We start from the raw sequence: 15,814 nt of genomic DNA, 5'->3' as shown, positions 1-15,814 counted from the left end.
TGATATACCTGCGTTCCACATCCAGAGAGAAGGCCTTGGGTAGAAGAAGCTGTAGTGTTCTCAGTAACTCGTCTGTGTTTCTGGAGACTGACAAGCATGGGCTCTGACATCACACACTCCGGTTCCAATCTGGGCTTTGCCATCCTCAGTACTGCCCTTTAGGGCTGCTGGGAGGATTAAATAAAATAATCCAAGCAAAGTACCTAACAGTACAAATGTTCACAAAATAAATGTCACCTTTGCTGTTAAACTAGGGATTAAGTAACTGACATCAGATGATTTCTACAGAAAAAAGTTTGTAATAATGGAACTGGTTGCTTCTGTAGCTGGTGCTTGCTCAGGCAGCAGTGGGTCAGCCCCAACCCCCCAGGTAAACCAGCTTTTATGGGTTCTTTTTTGCAGTTCAGCACTGCTTCCCTGTTCCAGGAATCAGAGGAAGCCCTTCCTTCAGGGAGCTGCTTGCTCCTCCGACTTAGATGCTGCAGCTTAAGCGAACACACACCCAACATACGGTCAGCTCTTCTTAGATGTGGCATTTAATTTAAAATTAGCACATATTGAGTCATTGGTAATGTTCCCAATGGCCTACTCAAGGGATATAGCAACAGGGCTTCTTCATGTTCTTTATTCTTGTTTCTCATAATTTTAACAGGTTTAATTGCTTCAGTGCATTTCGTTTTGTAATGTATAGTAATAATATAGATCATTTATTGAGCTGGGCACTGTGTGAAGCATTTGACAGCATCATCGCATTCAGTTATCCCATTCAGTCCTTCCAATAGCCTGTGCGGAGCTGCTTAGCCACATTTTACTACCTATGAGGCAGTTCAAGGTCATACAGCTACTGAGTTCCAGGGCAGTTTTCAACCAGATCCATATTTATGGAAGTAGCATCAGACATTTCAAGGTCAAGAATAAAAATGGAACTAATTTCCACTCTTGCTGAATAGCGACGGTAATGGAGGAAGATAAGCCATTCGAATAGGCAGAGTGTGATAGCACATCTAAGGCTTAGTGGACAGAGACAGCAAAGCAGCAGCCAAAAGATGTGCTCAAAATCTAAGCATTAAATCACTCATGTGAGCTTTATATTCTTGTTTTATACCCTGTTCGGACAAGCATGTTTCTCAGTGTTTCAACCTAGGATACATTCGAAGGAACAATAGAATGTAAATGTGACTGCCTTTCCCCCTAATTAATTAGTGAGTCTAGGCAGTGATCATCCATGGCTATCTGGAGACAGTAAACATTGGGTACCTTCTGATGGAAATACACACCAGCATCCCTGAATAGACTTTCAAAACAAAACAGAAAAACAACCTGTATCTGATCAATCTTTTATATCTGTCTACCAGTTTACAAGACATACAAATACCATGGAGATGAAATCAACAAATTCCAGACTGTGGGTATATCTGTAAGACAAATGACCTAATTTCTTTCAGAAAAAATAAAAATAAAAAATAAGAAAACAAAGTGATAAAAAAGCAATGGAGGGCAAACCTATAGATTCAAAGAGATAAACTTCATAATATGACCTTATTTGGATCCTGATACAAAGAAATTGTTTTTTAAAAACTGCAAGACAGGAGAAATGTAAATACTGACTGGATCTTTAAAGATATTTAAAAATTATTGTTGCTTTTAATTAAATGTGATAATGCAACATGCTGAAATACTTCTGGATGAAATGTCTGAGATTTGCTTCTAATTCAGGGAAGGGCCAGAAGGAATATAGATAGATGAAACAAGATTGACTATGAACTTATAATTGTTGATGTTTAGTGTTGGCTACATAAGAGTTCATTATTCTAATCTGTGTTCTTATGTAGTTTTTGAAATTTCCTCTAATTTGGATCCAATTGAGATTGGGACCATGGGGATACAATGGTCTGGAAAGGATGGTGGGAAACCAAGACTCTGACACACAGGAGTAGTGATTAGGCAAGAAGGGATGAGATAGGGCAGAGAAGGAGAGCTGTGTCTCTTGGAAGAAAAGCAGTGTGTTCAGGGGAAAGCTCAGAGGTGTAAAGTGCTCCAGATTCAGTGTCCTGTGGAATGGAAGTACAACCACCCTAAGGCCATGATGCTTTCCCAAACCAGACATTATTTCAGTCTGATAATCTCTAATTTAAATTGATTACTCAGGACAAGCATCCAAATTATCATTCAAAACTCTAGGCCACACTATTATTTATAAAATAAATAAATGAATTTATTAATTCATTCAAAGGTATGGACTTCCTCCAAGTTCCTTGCAGTATTAGTGATCTATTGCTGTGTAACAAATTACCCCCAAAATTTAGTGGGTTAAAATAAGAATAAACATTTCTGTTTCTGTGGGACAGAAATTCAAGAGCAACTTGGCTGGGCAATTCTGGCTCAGGGTTTCTCATGGGGTTGTAGTCAAGATGTCACCTGGAGCTGGAGGAATACTTCCAAGACAACACACCCACTTGGCTGACAATTTGGTGCTCCTGTTGGCAGGAGGTCTCATTTCCTATCTCTATTAATTTCCTAGGGTTGCCATACAAAGTTCCACAATCTGCGTGGCTTGAGACAACACATTTGTTCTCTCACAGTTCCAGAGGCTAGAAGTCTGAAATCAAGGTGTCTGCAAGGCCATGCTCTCTCTGAAGGCTCTAGGGGAGGGTCTGCTCCATGCCTTTCTCTTAGCTTCTGGTGTTGCCAATCATCCTTGGCACTCTACCAATCTCTGCCTCTGTCTTCACGTCTGTTCTCCCTTATGTGTGTGTCTGAGCCCCTTTTCTTCTTCTTACAAGGACACCAGTCATATTGGATTATGGGCCTACCCTACTCCAGAATGACCTCATCTTAGTTAATTACATCTGTAATTACCTTATTTCTAAATAAAGTCACATCCTATGGGTCTGGAAAGGACATGATTTGGGGGGGTCACTACCCAGCCCAGTGCTCTGTCCATGTGGGCCGCTTCATAGATTGCTGCTTAAGAGTCCAAATGACATGACAACTGGATTCCCCACAGCAAGAACTGAAGAGAGCCCAAGGCTATTCTTTCATGGGCAGACGTCAGAAGTCACACACCATCACTTTTACAGTATTGTATTTGTTATGGAAGGGACTAGACAAGAGCACAAATATCAAGAGGTGAAGAACATTGAGGCCCATTTTGGAGGCTGGTTTATATGATTCCCGTGATTCCTCCACTTGAAAAGTACACTTGCCCCCTCCCCAGGGCCCCTAAATGCTCGTCCCATTACAACATCAGCTTCCAGTATGCTGCTGAGGCACAGCGTCTTTCAGCTTCTCAGGAGCTCTTTTGTTTATCTGAACAGTTGTCTGAGGTATGACCCCAGAAGTTTCTTTTAACACAACTCTTTAACAATGGATTGTACAGCTACACTCTTGCCTTCGTCTTTATACCATATTTTCCTGACAGTACCCTAGGTTTTATCTTTGCCTGGAAGCCATTTCTTAATTTTAGCATCATTTGCCGTCTGGAGGGTCTGAGAATTTTCAAAACCAACAAGCTCTGATCACTTTATGTTGACTAGTCCTCTCCTTAGCTCTTCTCTCATCTCACACATTTTACTCTAAAGAGCAAGAAGCCAGACATCTTTAATACTTTGCTTGGAAATCTCCTTGTAAGCTACCCAGTTCATTAGGTACAGTTTCTGCTTTTTCTCTTGAAAGAGGTATCATGCATGACAGGCCATTTAAAAAAACATTTTTCTGTATCTGCTTTGGGTTTCTCCCTCTCTTTCTCTCTTCACACACACACACACATCTGCTGCATCATTTAAAAGTAAGTTGTAGACATTATGACCCTTTACCCATAATACTTCATTATGCATCTTCTAAAAATAATAACCTGCCACATCATCACAATACCAATACCACACTGAGAAAACTAATAATGATTTCATAATATTATGTTGTATCCAAAGCATATTCAGTGTTCCCCAATTAACCCAAAAATGTCTTTTAAGTCTGTATTGTTCTTTTTTTAGGCAGGATCCAACCTAGTTTCATGGTTTATGTTTTGTTCATCTCTTCTAACCTAGGACAATCCCCCCACCACCTGTTTTTTGTTTTGTTTTTAATGATGGTGATTATCTGAGGACTCTAGGACTGTTGTCTTACAAACTCCCCCAATGGATTTGTCTGATTCTTTCCCCATGGTGTCATTTAACTTGTCCTACCATCTCCATTTCCTGTAACTTGGAAGTTAGGTCTAGACGCTAGAGCTACATTGTCCAATATGGTAACCATGAGCCACATATGAATATTTGAATTTAAATTAGTTTAATGAAGATTAACTTAAATTTAGAAATCCTCCATCTTATTGGCCTCAATTCAAGTGCCAAATAGCCACATGTAGCTAGTGGCTACTGTACTGGACAGTGTGCAAATATAGAACATTTCCATCATCACAGGAAATTATACTGATTAAACTGCTCTAGATGCTTAATTATATCCAGGTTAAACATTTTTGGCATGACTACTTCTTAGGTGATATTTGGTACTTCATATTGCATCACACAAGGAGGCTTGGCTGGGAATTCCAGGGTGCCCTGAGGGACTTGTAAACTGTGCACATGTAACTAGAAAAATCACTGTCTCCTGAGCCCCCACTCCAGTCCTGTCGACCTGGATCCTACATTCTGTGATAGAAAAGATTTCTAGGGAAGAGAAAATAGAATCAGTGAATTTTAGAGCTGAAAGGGAACTTTGACACTGTTTTATAAACAGCTGAGGAAACCGAGGCCCACAGATGTTCAAGACTTGCCCAAGGTCACTGACAGTAGTTGGAAGCAGAGAATGACCTTCAATAAACATCTTCTTGGGGCCGGCCTGGTGGCATGGCTGTTAAGTTCGTACGTTCTGCTTTAGCAGGCCCAGGGTTTGCCAGTTCGGATCCCAGGTGTGGACATGGCACTGTTTGACAAGCCATGCTGTGGTAGGCAGGTAGGTAGGTAGAGGAAGATGGTCATGGATGTTAGCTAAGGGCCAGTCTTCCTCAGCAAAAAGAGGAGGATTGGCAGCAGATGTTAGCTCAGGGCTAATCTTCCTCAAAAAATTAAAAAAAAAAATTAAACATCTTGTTACTCCTGGCCAGACTCATATTAGAGTTGAAAATACCTTGTGGCAACTGAGATCAGTTGGTACTGCTAACACTATTAATAATAATTGTAAAATACCTTTTATTGAGTGCTTAACAGTGTTAGGCACTATATTTAGTCTTTAATCCTCACAACCACCCCAAGAAGTAGGTTACTAACAGAAACTATGATTAACAGGAATTGATTTTTTCAGGTAATAAGAAACCTAGAATTGCTTCATTGGTTTAGCAGTTCAACAATGTGAAAGCTGGTATTTCTGTGATTATCTTGGCCTTTCCATCTTGGTCACAGGATACCTGCTGCAGCTCCAGGGATCACATCAATGATCAAAGCAGGATGAATTGTCATGTGGCAGTGCCAGCAACTCCAGTTTGATTTGTGAGAAAAGTGAAATCTTTCCCAGAGACCCCAGAGTAGACTTCTTTCACTGGCTACAACTATATCATAGGACCAGCTTTATTGCAGAGACTGGGAAAAATGACTTTGATGTGCAGCTCGTCCAGCTTCTATAGAAGAGAGAGGCAAAGGAATGGAGATTGGATGAAACCAAGCAACAATGGAGGTGTTCCTGTCCCCGTGGTTCAGATGAGGAAGCTGGTGCTTAGAGTGGCAAAATACCTCACCCAAAGTTAGTAAGTGACAGATGCTTTGACTCCAAAGCTCATGATGGGTAAGACATGTTCACTGAAGAACTGTGATGAGGATTCTGATGTTGCCTGAGCCTGGGGCTGGTTCAGACAATTTAAGAAGAGGTAGGATCTGTGTGTCCTCAAAAAACAGAGGAGAGGCTGCCCCTTTCAGTGAACTGAAGAAGGCCATTCAGGAGAAGAGTTGCTGCTGGTATCCACAGGTGTTTGGGTGAATGGCTACCTTAGAAAACTTGTACTTACTCCACTCTTAATATATATTTAATGCTATATTTTCTGTATCTATATATTTAATGCCATATATATTCAGTGCTATATTTCACATATATTTCATAACTATATATTTAACACAGTATTTCATATTTTCTCCATAACCTTTTCTTTTCTTGCCATCCATGGTCTTGCCAACCACACACCCTTCAAGGTGTTTCCTACAGTTGGTGAGGGGTTCATGTAATAAAATCATGCAAACTCGAACAAAAAATGAGGCATCTTGTTCCCCCTTCAAATTATGTGGACTAATATATATAGTGTTGGCAAAGGCTGGTGGAATAAATCAGTATAATCTTTCTGAAGGTAATATGTGTCAAAATCTAATAAATGTACAGAAGCTTTGACCTAGCAATTTAAATCTAAGATTTTATTCTGAGGAAATAAATGGGGATTAATAACAAGCATGCTTAGCACATTATTCATAATAGAGAAAAATTAGCAACAACTTGTGCAAAAAAGCAAGTTGGAGAAGTATATTAACATGAAGTTAAAAATGAAACAAAAACATGTGGTAAAATTATAAAGCGAGGGGATTGTAAACAAAATGTAGGATGATAGTAGGGATGGAAAGGGTCAGAGACTCACAAGGGCCTCAGTTCTGCTTCCTAAGTGGGAGGGGAGTACATGTGTTCATGTTATTATTATATTTTGTCCGCATCATCCACAGTTCTGCTAACAAACTGTGAGGCATTGCAATAAAGATTGATTTTTCTTGGGAGCCACCGTCCTGGGAGTTTGTAGGAGATTTTGGCTCCACAGCCATCCAGGGACCCAGGCTCTGGCATGTTCCACAGCCTGGGAATCCTCCACCAGGTCCTCTGCATCCAGGCTCCAGGAAAGGGAAGGGGAGCGGGAGCCTCTAGGCCAGCAGAGTGGTGGGGCCAGGCCCTAGTCACCTGGTGCCTCATCCCTCTGCCAGCACGGCCCACCCGGCCCATCTCGGGCGGTGGTGCTGGGAGCGGTGGGCCCAGCAGGAGGGGAGCAGACTGTAGCTGGCATCTGCTAGAACTTCTTATGCATGAGATACAACTCATTCTTTTGAATATGTAAAATATTTTATTTAAAAATGAAAAGCCTAAAAGTTCGGTCAGAGAGGGTGGGTTGAATCAACTGTGGAGCAGCCATGTGGTGGGGTACTATGTACTCATTAGAGGGAAGAGGCGAGAGAATGTTTAAATGCCAGGAAAAAAATGGAGAAAAACGGGCTACAAAAGATTCCTATTTTGATCCCGGGCACGTGTCGTCAGAGCAAGAGAGCTGGACAACACGGAAGCACACCCAACTGTTACCTTGGGATACCTGGTCGCAGGCCCTTTTCCTTTTCTTTGTGCTTTCCTGTGCAGTCTACATTGTCTGCGATGAGCACGTATCATTTTCGTAATTAGATAAAAAAATAAAGGCATAGGTTTGGTTTTCTTCCGAGTAAAGAATATTAGCAGGGCCCCCAGTCAAGATATGCTAAACAAGGTCCCCCTCCCGCAGCTGCCTTGGGGCCGCCCCCGCGCAGTCAGGACCCGGGGCTGCCCTGAGCCCGCCGCCGGTGCCCCCGCCTCCCGCCCGCGCTCGCGCTACGCTCTGGCCACAGAGCCGCGCCCTCGGGGCCCTCTCCCGGGTTCACGCGGGGCTCGGCGCCGGCGTGGTCCCTTTAACTCTCATCAGACCCCTGCGTGCGTCGGAAGCCCCCCTTTCTAGATGAGGAAACGAAGACATCAGCAGTCCTATAACCCCGGCGTGGGGTGACGCTGCCGGCCACCCAGAGACTGGCCCCGCCGCCCGCGCTGCGGGGTCTCGTGTCTCCTGGACGGTGGGCGTGCGCCACGTCAGGAGCGTCTGTCCATCCGTGTCCGCCGTCGCCCCTGTGCCCATGTCCCGTCTCCTAACACGAGTGCGAAGCCGGATGCCTTCACCCAGACCGGAGGGTCACGAGACCAGCCCTTCGGAGGAGGAGAGGATGGCGAGTGCGGGGGCAGAGGTGGGCAGAGGGGGCTGATCTCCAAGGGCGGAGCACCCGGAGCTTCCTCCGAGGCTCTGGGGCTGGGACAGCGGCCGCCCGCCTGTGGAGAGGGGACAGAGAGCGAGCTGGGGGGCTGTGAGGTGGACGTGCCCTCCCCAGAAACGAACGACAGCTTCAGGGCCTGACAGACCGTTCCGCTCCGCCTCCAGGTCTCTGTGAGAGGGGGACGACTGCCTGGAAGGAGGGTCCCTGGCTTTGCGTCTCCCCAGGGGAGCGGAGAAAGGGCGGGAAGAGCCGCGCAGGGCGGCACTTGGGCAGTGTTCCTCCAGGCTTCGGCCCCCGCCCTCCTGGCACAGGAACAAGCAGAGGGAGAGACCGCCGGCCGGCCTCCCGAGGAGACGGGAGCCCTCACCACCCACCAGACTGCTCTCAGTAGATCCCCTCACCCTCCTACAGCCCCCTTCACCTTCTGTAACTCCCCTCTAGGCCCAGTCATAGCTGTGAGGTGGAAGAGGGCCTAATCGCCTTGGAGTACAACTCCTTTACATTTGAGTGGAAAGCTTGTTCAAGGGCACTCGAGTGGTCAGCAGTTTAGGGGGGATGAGGATTCTGAGGACAGGATTTCTGCAATCAATCTCTTTGTGCACCCACACTAAATCACACTGTAAAGTTCTTCCTGACAATGACAGGCATGAAGAGGTGAAACTATTGCCTTGTCCTCCCTTCAGTTGCTGATAGCAACTTCCTCCTTGCAGGGATAAGTGAGTTTCCTTGGAGAAGTTGGTGAGAGCTACAGAACTGACAGACGGAGACTTCAGGGCTGGTCGTGTCATCATCCACCAGGCTGGGAGAACGTGATCTTGGGAGCCCTCCTGAGATCCCACTAGACCTGCTGTCTCTTCCCTTGGGTGTTCCTTAACAGCACCTGGATGCCATTTCAGGACTGACCATCCAGCATCTCTGGAGATTGAAATGAAATGCTGACCTACAATGGAAGGCAGCAACCCTCACACCCAGCCTAAGGAGTGCCAGGAAGCAAGTACCCTTTTACCTCCCAAGACTGTTGATTTGTAACCTTAAGACTCTGAGCTTTGTTATCGAAACCTGCAATATCAGAGGTTTAGAGAATTGGGTTCGTTCACTAAAAGTTGTAAACTATGTCACAGGAGCTTGAATTTTACCTTCAACCTTTTATAATTAACCTGATTTTAACCTCACTGGATCTTCTTATAAGTAACCAGCCAAAATATAAGAGCTGAGCATTTTCTTATGCACTCTTGCCCCACACTGGCCAATGAAGTAGCCACTAGCCCTAGGAGTTATTGCAGACTTGAGATGCGGCTGCTCCAAGTGGAGACTGTGCTAGTGAGCATAAAATTCATACTGGATTTTGAAGACACTATGGAAAAAAAGAATGTAACATCCCTTAATGTTTTATATTGTTACATGTTGAAATGATAATATTTTGACATCTTGAGATATTATTAAATTTCACTTTTTAATGTAGGTAATGAAAATTTAATATTACATTATATTTTTAAGGGACAGCAGTAGCCTAGAACATACATCTAAAAGCATTCCTCCTTGTAAAGTTTAAAGCAAGATGAAAAATTCCTTCCTTCTACAAAAACATGAGGGATTATTATTGTTTGTAAGGGCTGTGACCAGACACTTTTCAAAACTACATGCTTCTTATCAATTTCCTGTGCCTGTACAATGAGTACCGGGTCTGTGGCAAATGACTCAGGGACTTGAGGACCTCAGGACTGATGGTGATTTCCAGAGTCATGAGAGGAAGACAAAGCAGTCCTCTCCAGCATCCATTCCTGTGACTGTTTAAAAGAGATGGAATGACTCTCCTCCTCCTCCATCATACTCCTGGGACCCGCATGTGAACACAAGTCGTCCTTCGTAGAAGTGAAGCCTGATCTTCATGGCTCATGCCAGAAGGGGAAATGCAACAGGACCCAACTCTAATCCCCTTCACCTTCTTGGGCAGCAGAGGGAGGGGGGGTGTTGTGTTGATAATAATCCCTGAACCCACTACACCATTTTTAGGAGGGTTTTGTGCCCAGGAGTGGAGCAGGAGCCTTTCTGGACACCGCAGAACAGCCAATCTGAGACAGGAGCATTATAATAAAAAATTGCAGGGGGAGGTGGGACAGCAAACGAAACACCCAAAGTGATATGAACATAACAAATACTGTTTACAATTCATGGCTTGCTCTGGGGTGCTCACAGATCTCATCCTATATAAATGGTGGAGGAAAGATGGTTGCCCAAGGTTTCTCCTTCCCAGCTCCAATTGGCTCAAGACTTGCGACTGAGCAACACACCCCAGTATCTGAAGTTAAGGAGCATGGTAAGGGTGGTGGAGTGTATGGGACACCCCTCAGCTTCTTTCTTTACACGATCACGGTCTGAAAGATGAAGAATACATGGAGGATGTATTCAAAGGAGATTCTCTCCCCTTACACCATGGATCTTGTATCCTGACAGATGGGCAAAGGATTGGGTGGGAATTCACTTCCTCTTGCCACTGTGCTTAAGTTTCTCTTGCTCAGAGAAATGTGGAATGAGGGAGAGCAGAGTATTATTAACACTTGTTGAGTATCCAAATGTGCCTGATACAAGCCTATTATAATCAGCAGGTAGTATAGTTCCCATTTTATAGTTGAGGAAACTGAGACTTGAGATCATCTGGGTCATTGAGACTTAACTCACTTGCCCTAACCAACAGCAGACTCAGGACTGGAGCAAGGCTGTCCATCTTCAGAGCCAACGGTCTTTCCAAGACACCACAAGGGATAGTTATGCCTGCAAGGATTGCCCTCACATCTACTTGGTACTCTCATCTTTGGCATTAAAAGAATGTTAGAAATTAAGAATTCAAACTATTAACGATCATTTTAGCTGAGAGGTGCCTGGGCGACTGGGTTGAAAGGCTGGCGTAATCTAAGTCAGGAGAACACTTGGCTGAGCTGTTTTCCTCTAATGCCAGAGAAAACTTCCAAGGGAGGGATTTGTGGTGCTGGTCACTGGGTCATTTCTCTCAAGTCCTTGAGTTTCCATTTTGCACAGGATCTCCCTATGACCTTGGATTACGACCCAGGGGCTACAGGAAAGCTATGAGAGCCCAGACTATAAACGTTCTGACTGATTAGAAAATGTCTAACCCACTTTTTAAAATTAAATAATGATGCCAACGGCCCACCTCCCAGCACTTTCCCACACAGAGCACTCCCTTTGCGAGAAAGGGGGCTTCAGGGTCAATTCCTGCAGCCGGGGATCAGGGGTGGGGAACATGCATCTATGGCATAGTTGTTTTCTGGCATCTGCCCACGGTCCACTCCTGCTCTCTGGGCCTTCGCATGGAGTTCGACAGCTATCACCTCCCCAGCCGCCTTCTCTGCATTTTCAAATTCCATCTTCTCAGATCTGTTTTCTCCATCATTCAGTCCCAACTGCCATCTTCTATTTCAGAAATTACTCAAAATTCCTGTTCTCATACTTTTTTGCCTTGTGAGCTGATAGAGATTTCTTGAAGTTCAATGAAATTTGGGAAGGAGAGATAAAAGCGAACACTCAGTTTGCCATCGCAAGTCATGACCTCTGACTTGTAAATGACCCTGCTTCTACCTTACTGGGGAAAGCTGACCAGGTTGGGTGTCCAGATTAGCTCTGTTTTACCATGAGCAAACTGACTGACCTCTTCTGGCTTATTTCCTGTCCTGTTTTAAGACAGCAAATTATAAAATGCTTCTTTATAAACATTATTTCAATTAGTGATTCATTTAAATGCAGCCTAACTATAGCAGCTATATTCTGTGAGAGAAATACAGTTTTTGACCAGGCAGAGCTAGCTTTTAAAGTGAAGGGTCACCCACCTATGGAAGACAGATCCAGGCCCCAGGTTAACTAATGTCAGTATTAGCTGTCGGTTTACCTAATTAATGCTTCTGTCTTCCTACCAGCTTTGGATAATTTCTTCCTTAGCTAAATTTTTTTAATGTGTTGGTGAACCAAAAGTTCCTTATATTCTTTGATAGCATCTAATTTCCAGTTCTCCTGAGATTGGGAGAACGCCACTTCACTCCTACCCCTAACCCAACTGAACTAATGACCCCCACTCACTCTTCCTTATTAGAAACTTCATCTCTACCCTCTTTCCCACTCCCCAGCAAAACAATCAAAGCACATGCCCAAATTTATTTTTATTTTGCATACATAGGAAACAGGACCCTATCGAAAGAGAACAAAAAAGAGAAATGAGCCACATGTTGCAGAGGAAAAACATGCACAGATCTGCTCCAAGTTCACTCCTAACCACTGACTCTATGGGACTCCAACACACCAGGAGCTGGACTCACTTTAAGAGGGGGGCATAATCCACCAACGGCACGGAGGAGACGAGACGACAGGAAAATGTCATCACACATGAGATTTCCACACACAGTATGTGTTCACTGTAGCAGGTTCTCACCCAGGTGCAAGGGAAAACAAAATTTATCTTACACACATGGGAATGTGAAATTGTGGAGCACTACCTAAATCATTCAGTCTCATAACATCATTTGCTATCAAAAAGGTAAACAAAACTTAGTAATGGACATTTGGGTGCCTATTCAGCAGCACCCTGATCCACTTTCAGGGGCAGCTCTTAGTGTGCTTCTTTATTAAAACAACTAAAGGGAGAAATTGAAGTTAAAAATGCAAAACAAATGACCTGGGGGAAGAGAAACTTTTTGGATCCATGTTTGGTTGTAAACAGCAAATGTTGTGCTTTGTCGTCTCATCTGAAATCAAGGACCTGAGTGTGGGAAGGTACTGCACTCAGGGAGAGGAGTTGGAGGTCACATGAGGGTGCTCAGAGACAGCGGCAGCAGCATCTGTGTGCACAAGAGTGTTCTTTTGGCTCCAAGCATTTCTCATGGAATACCCCAGGAGGCTCCCAGATTCTCCATCCTTAGAAGAAGGTAGGTCTGAGTGGTCACCACAGCCCCATTCTGATTCCTCATCCCTACTCCATATATAGGTGTCCCAGCAGAGCAGGCACACCAAGACTCTAGTCTGGGGGATGAAAAGCACTCAGTATCCACTCCAGCGAGATGTCCAGATGCTCAAGTTCAAAGAGTAGCAATTTCTCAAGAGGCTCTGATTAGGATTCGTTCATTTAAAAACAAGCCCCCCATCAGTCCCTCACCTCTCCCCTCCCCGCTGCCCATCCTAATACTACACACGTACCAGGACCTACATGTCTTGGCTATGCTGCTTCACCCCTCTACACGTCACTGGTCAGGTCTTGGTCTGGGTTTAAATACACTATCAGTACTACTCACTACTCAGAGGAACAGGACTTCCTTGCTCACTGTCAGCAACCCTGGTGACTCCTTGTAAGATCCTGGGAGGAGATATGTTTCTTAGCCACCATGTGCATTTCCAACCACATCTTCTTTATTCTAATTTTCATTAAGTTGTCAGTGAAATCAATTCAGCACTTTTTGAAGAAATTTACCTGCAGTCCTGGGATTTAGCTTTCCTGTCTTTTTCTCAGCAAGCTGCTCCTCTTCAGAGTGCAACGCACACCTGCTGAGATCAAATAAACCAAGGTCCCGGCCTATCCAACAGCAGGCTTGAAGCCCTGCTGCGACACTTCTCTCCCAGGGGTGATAAGACTTCTCAGATGTGCCTTTCTGCTTTGAAAGTGTCCATCAAAATCCAGCACCAGAGCTGCCTCAGGGAAGAGAGTGGAGACCTCTGGTCTTGGTCAAAGACCAGGGAGCAGCTGACATCTAGGGAAGACACACTCAAGACTGACCTGGAAGGACAGAACTCTACACGAGCTTCCATAAATGAACTAAAAAGGGGGAAATGTTTTTTTCCCCCCAAGTCTGACCAAGAGCTCATAAAATGCAGTGTTCCAGTTTGGGGCAGGAAGCCATTTCCCATTTAAATAAATTTCCTTAGTGATTTTCCAATAGCCGGAGACATCCAACTTGGCCTGATTCTGGATCCTCATCCACTTGAAGGGAAAGCCATACATAGAGCTCTCCCACCCTGGCTGTGCAGACGGGAAGCCTCTCTCCTCTTCAGTAAGTGAGTGGAGATAGAAAAGGGCTAAGAGGCTTCTTCTCCACCAAATGTCTCTCTAACAGCTGCTTGAAGAGGAAGACTGACAGGACAACAGGCTCAAACAGCTGACCCCATGGGGCCTCTTTCTGCCAGGCTGCTGGCTGTGTGCAGGGCCTTTCCATCTGGTGGGAAGAAGCTTGCCTGGGAGGAGCACCTGGCCCCCTCCATGTGCTCACTGTGCTTACCCACACACACCGGCTCTGCCCTGACTCCTCCTCTTGGTCTCTCTCTCCTAAGGATCTGGGTATGCCACTCTAAGGAGCTGACCCTTGGAGACTGTCCACACTCTGCCAGAGCACAGATTATATCAGAAACGGAAGGAGCAGAGGAGACAGAGGGTGATTTCAAATATTGGTCCTCCATAGAAAACTTGAAAGGGAGCTGTGCTTGCTTTGAAGAGATCAAAGAGGAATTTTCCCTCAGTAGTTCATAAGACCATTCCTGGAAGTGAACATTGATGAGGACAGGGAAGGTGGAGTGACAGCACCTCTCCCTGTCTCCCTGGCAACTGTCGCACAGGCAGGTGTCAGGCAGCACTCCTGCTACTTGGCCTTCACCACCTGTTCATAAGGGGGTGGGGGAGTGTTGCAGTAGGAAGGGGGTGGTGGGTAGGCTGTGCTTCCCTGGGGTGAGTTGGGTTGGACCTGGAAAGCCATCGCCATGGGATTCCCGGCAGGATTCATCCCCAGTCCTCCAGGGTCACTGTAATACGGCAGCCCCGGCTGCTGGGATCCTGAAAGACAGACCAGTACATGTGAGCACAGCAGAGAAAACCCACTGCCCATCATACCCAGAGCACGGCCAGGCTGCAGGGGCTGTGGAGAGCACCACCCCAATCATTCACTCAAGGGCCAACATGCCCAGACACGGTGGCCACCTGGGATAAGGGACAAACGAGTGACACACAAGTCCTCGGCTTCATGGAGCTTCTGCTCTCCTGGGATGCAAACGACTGACAGCACACACAAAATCACGAGGGTGGCTAAGTGACAGGAAGGACTTAATAGAATCAGGCCTGGTACAGGGCAGTGGCATGGATGTCACTGATCGAAGCCTGAATGATAACCAAGGCAGCTCTGTGAAAAGCTGGGGCAGTGCGTGCTGAACAAATCTCCAACCAGGAGGGCCATGCACACTCTAGAGTCAAGAAAACTCACGATCCCATAAGGGAAGTCAATCCACAGCTAACTATGGAAGAACTGGGAAAAGGACCCTGGTTTCCTCTCAGCCAGAACTGTCACTGGCTGCTTCACAAGCCCTCTCAGAACACGGTTTGCTGAAGAACATTTCTAAAGTACTGCCTCCATTCCCACCTGCTGGCTTGCATTTTATCAGGATGGAGACTACCTGTCATTCAGATGAGCCCAAGTTCAAAGATAGGGAGACAACCTAAGGGACAGATGCCAGCAGAGCAGTGTGGGGAATCAGAATTTGCCATCCCAAAATGCATCTCTTTGGCTTGATTATTTTTAAAGACAAATAGACTCTAAAGGAAACTTTGCCCTTCCCCCTAACTAGCTAAAAGAATTTAAGATAGAAGGCTCTGTCCCAGAAAGGAGCTATCACCATAGATAATTCTAGGTGTGGTAGACAGGAAGGCATGTAGCAAGGGTGATTTTATCAAAAGATCTCTTTTGGGTCCTAGTGTCTATAGATGGCCCAGCAAACATTTGTCTTTTAAACATTTGCTTTTCCATCTCCAG

At 45.2% G+C, this 15,814-nt stretch overlaps 2 protein-coding genes across 6 annotated transcripts in view; one reads left to right on the top strand and one right to left on the bottom strand.

The window, feature by feature from the left end:
- Positions 1–9,488, top strand: part of LANCL2 (LanC like glutathione S-transferase 2) — a 111,622-nt gene extending 102,134 nt beyond the window's left edge. For 2 of the 5 annotated variants that reach the window (XM_044761326.2, XM_044761328.2), the window contains exon 10: positions 5,397–6,742. In XM_044761326.2, the coding sequence (XP_044617261.1) occupies positions 5,397–5,480 (84 nt within the window). In that variant the 3' untranslated portion in view covers positions 5,481–6,742. Of the gene's footprint in view, positions 1–5,396; positions 7,441–8,734 lie in introns of those variants that run through there. The other 3 variants (XM_044761325.2, XM_044761324.2, XM_070495651.1) reach the window with 3 other exon arrangements.
- Positions 9,489–12,178: 2,690 nt separating this feature from the next.
- The window catches only part of VOPP1 (VOPP1 WW domain binding protein), a 119,176-nt gene continuing 115,540 nt past the window's right edge, over positions 12,179–15,814 (bottom strand). The window contains exon 5 of the mRNA XM_014830284.3: positions 12,179–14,844. Within this exon, the coding sequence (XP_014685770.3) occupies positions 14,654–14,844 (191 nt within the window). The 3' untranslated portion in view covers positions 12,179–14,653. The remainder of the gene's footprint in view (positions 14,845–15,814) is intronic.

Source organism: Equus asinus, chromosome 1 (assembly GCF_041296235.1).
Source record: "Equus asinus isolate D_3611 breed Donkey chromosome 1, EquAss-T2T_v2, whole genome shotgun sequence".
NCBI lineage: Eukaryota > Metazoa > Chordata > Mammalia > Perissodactyla > Equidae > Equus > Equus asinus.
Note: the sequence above shows the minus strand (reverse complement) of the source record. Positions and strands in the feature narration are given on the sequence as shown.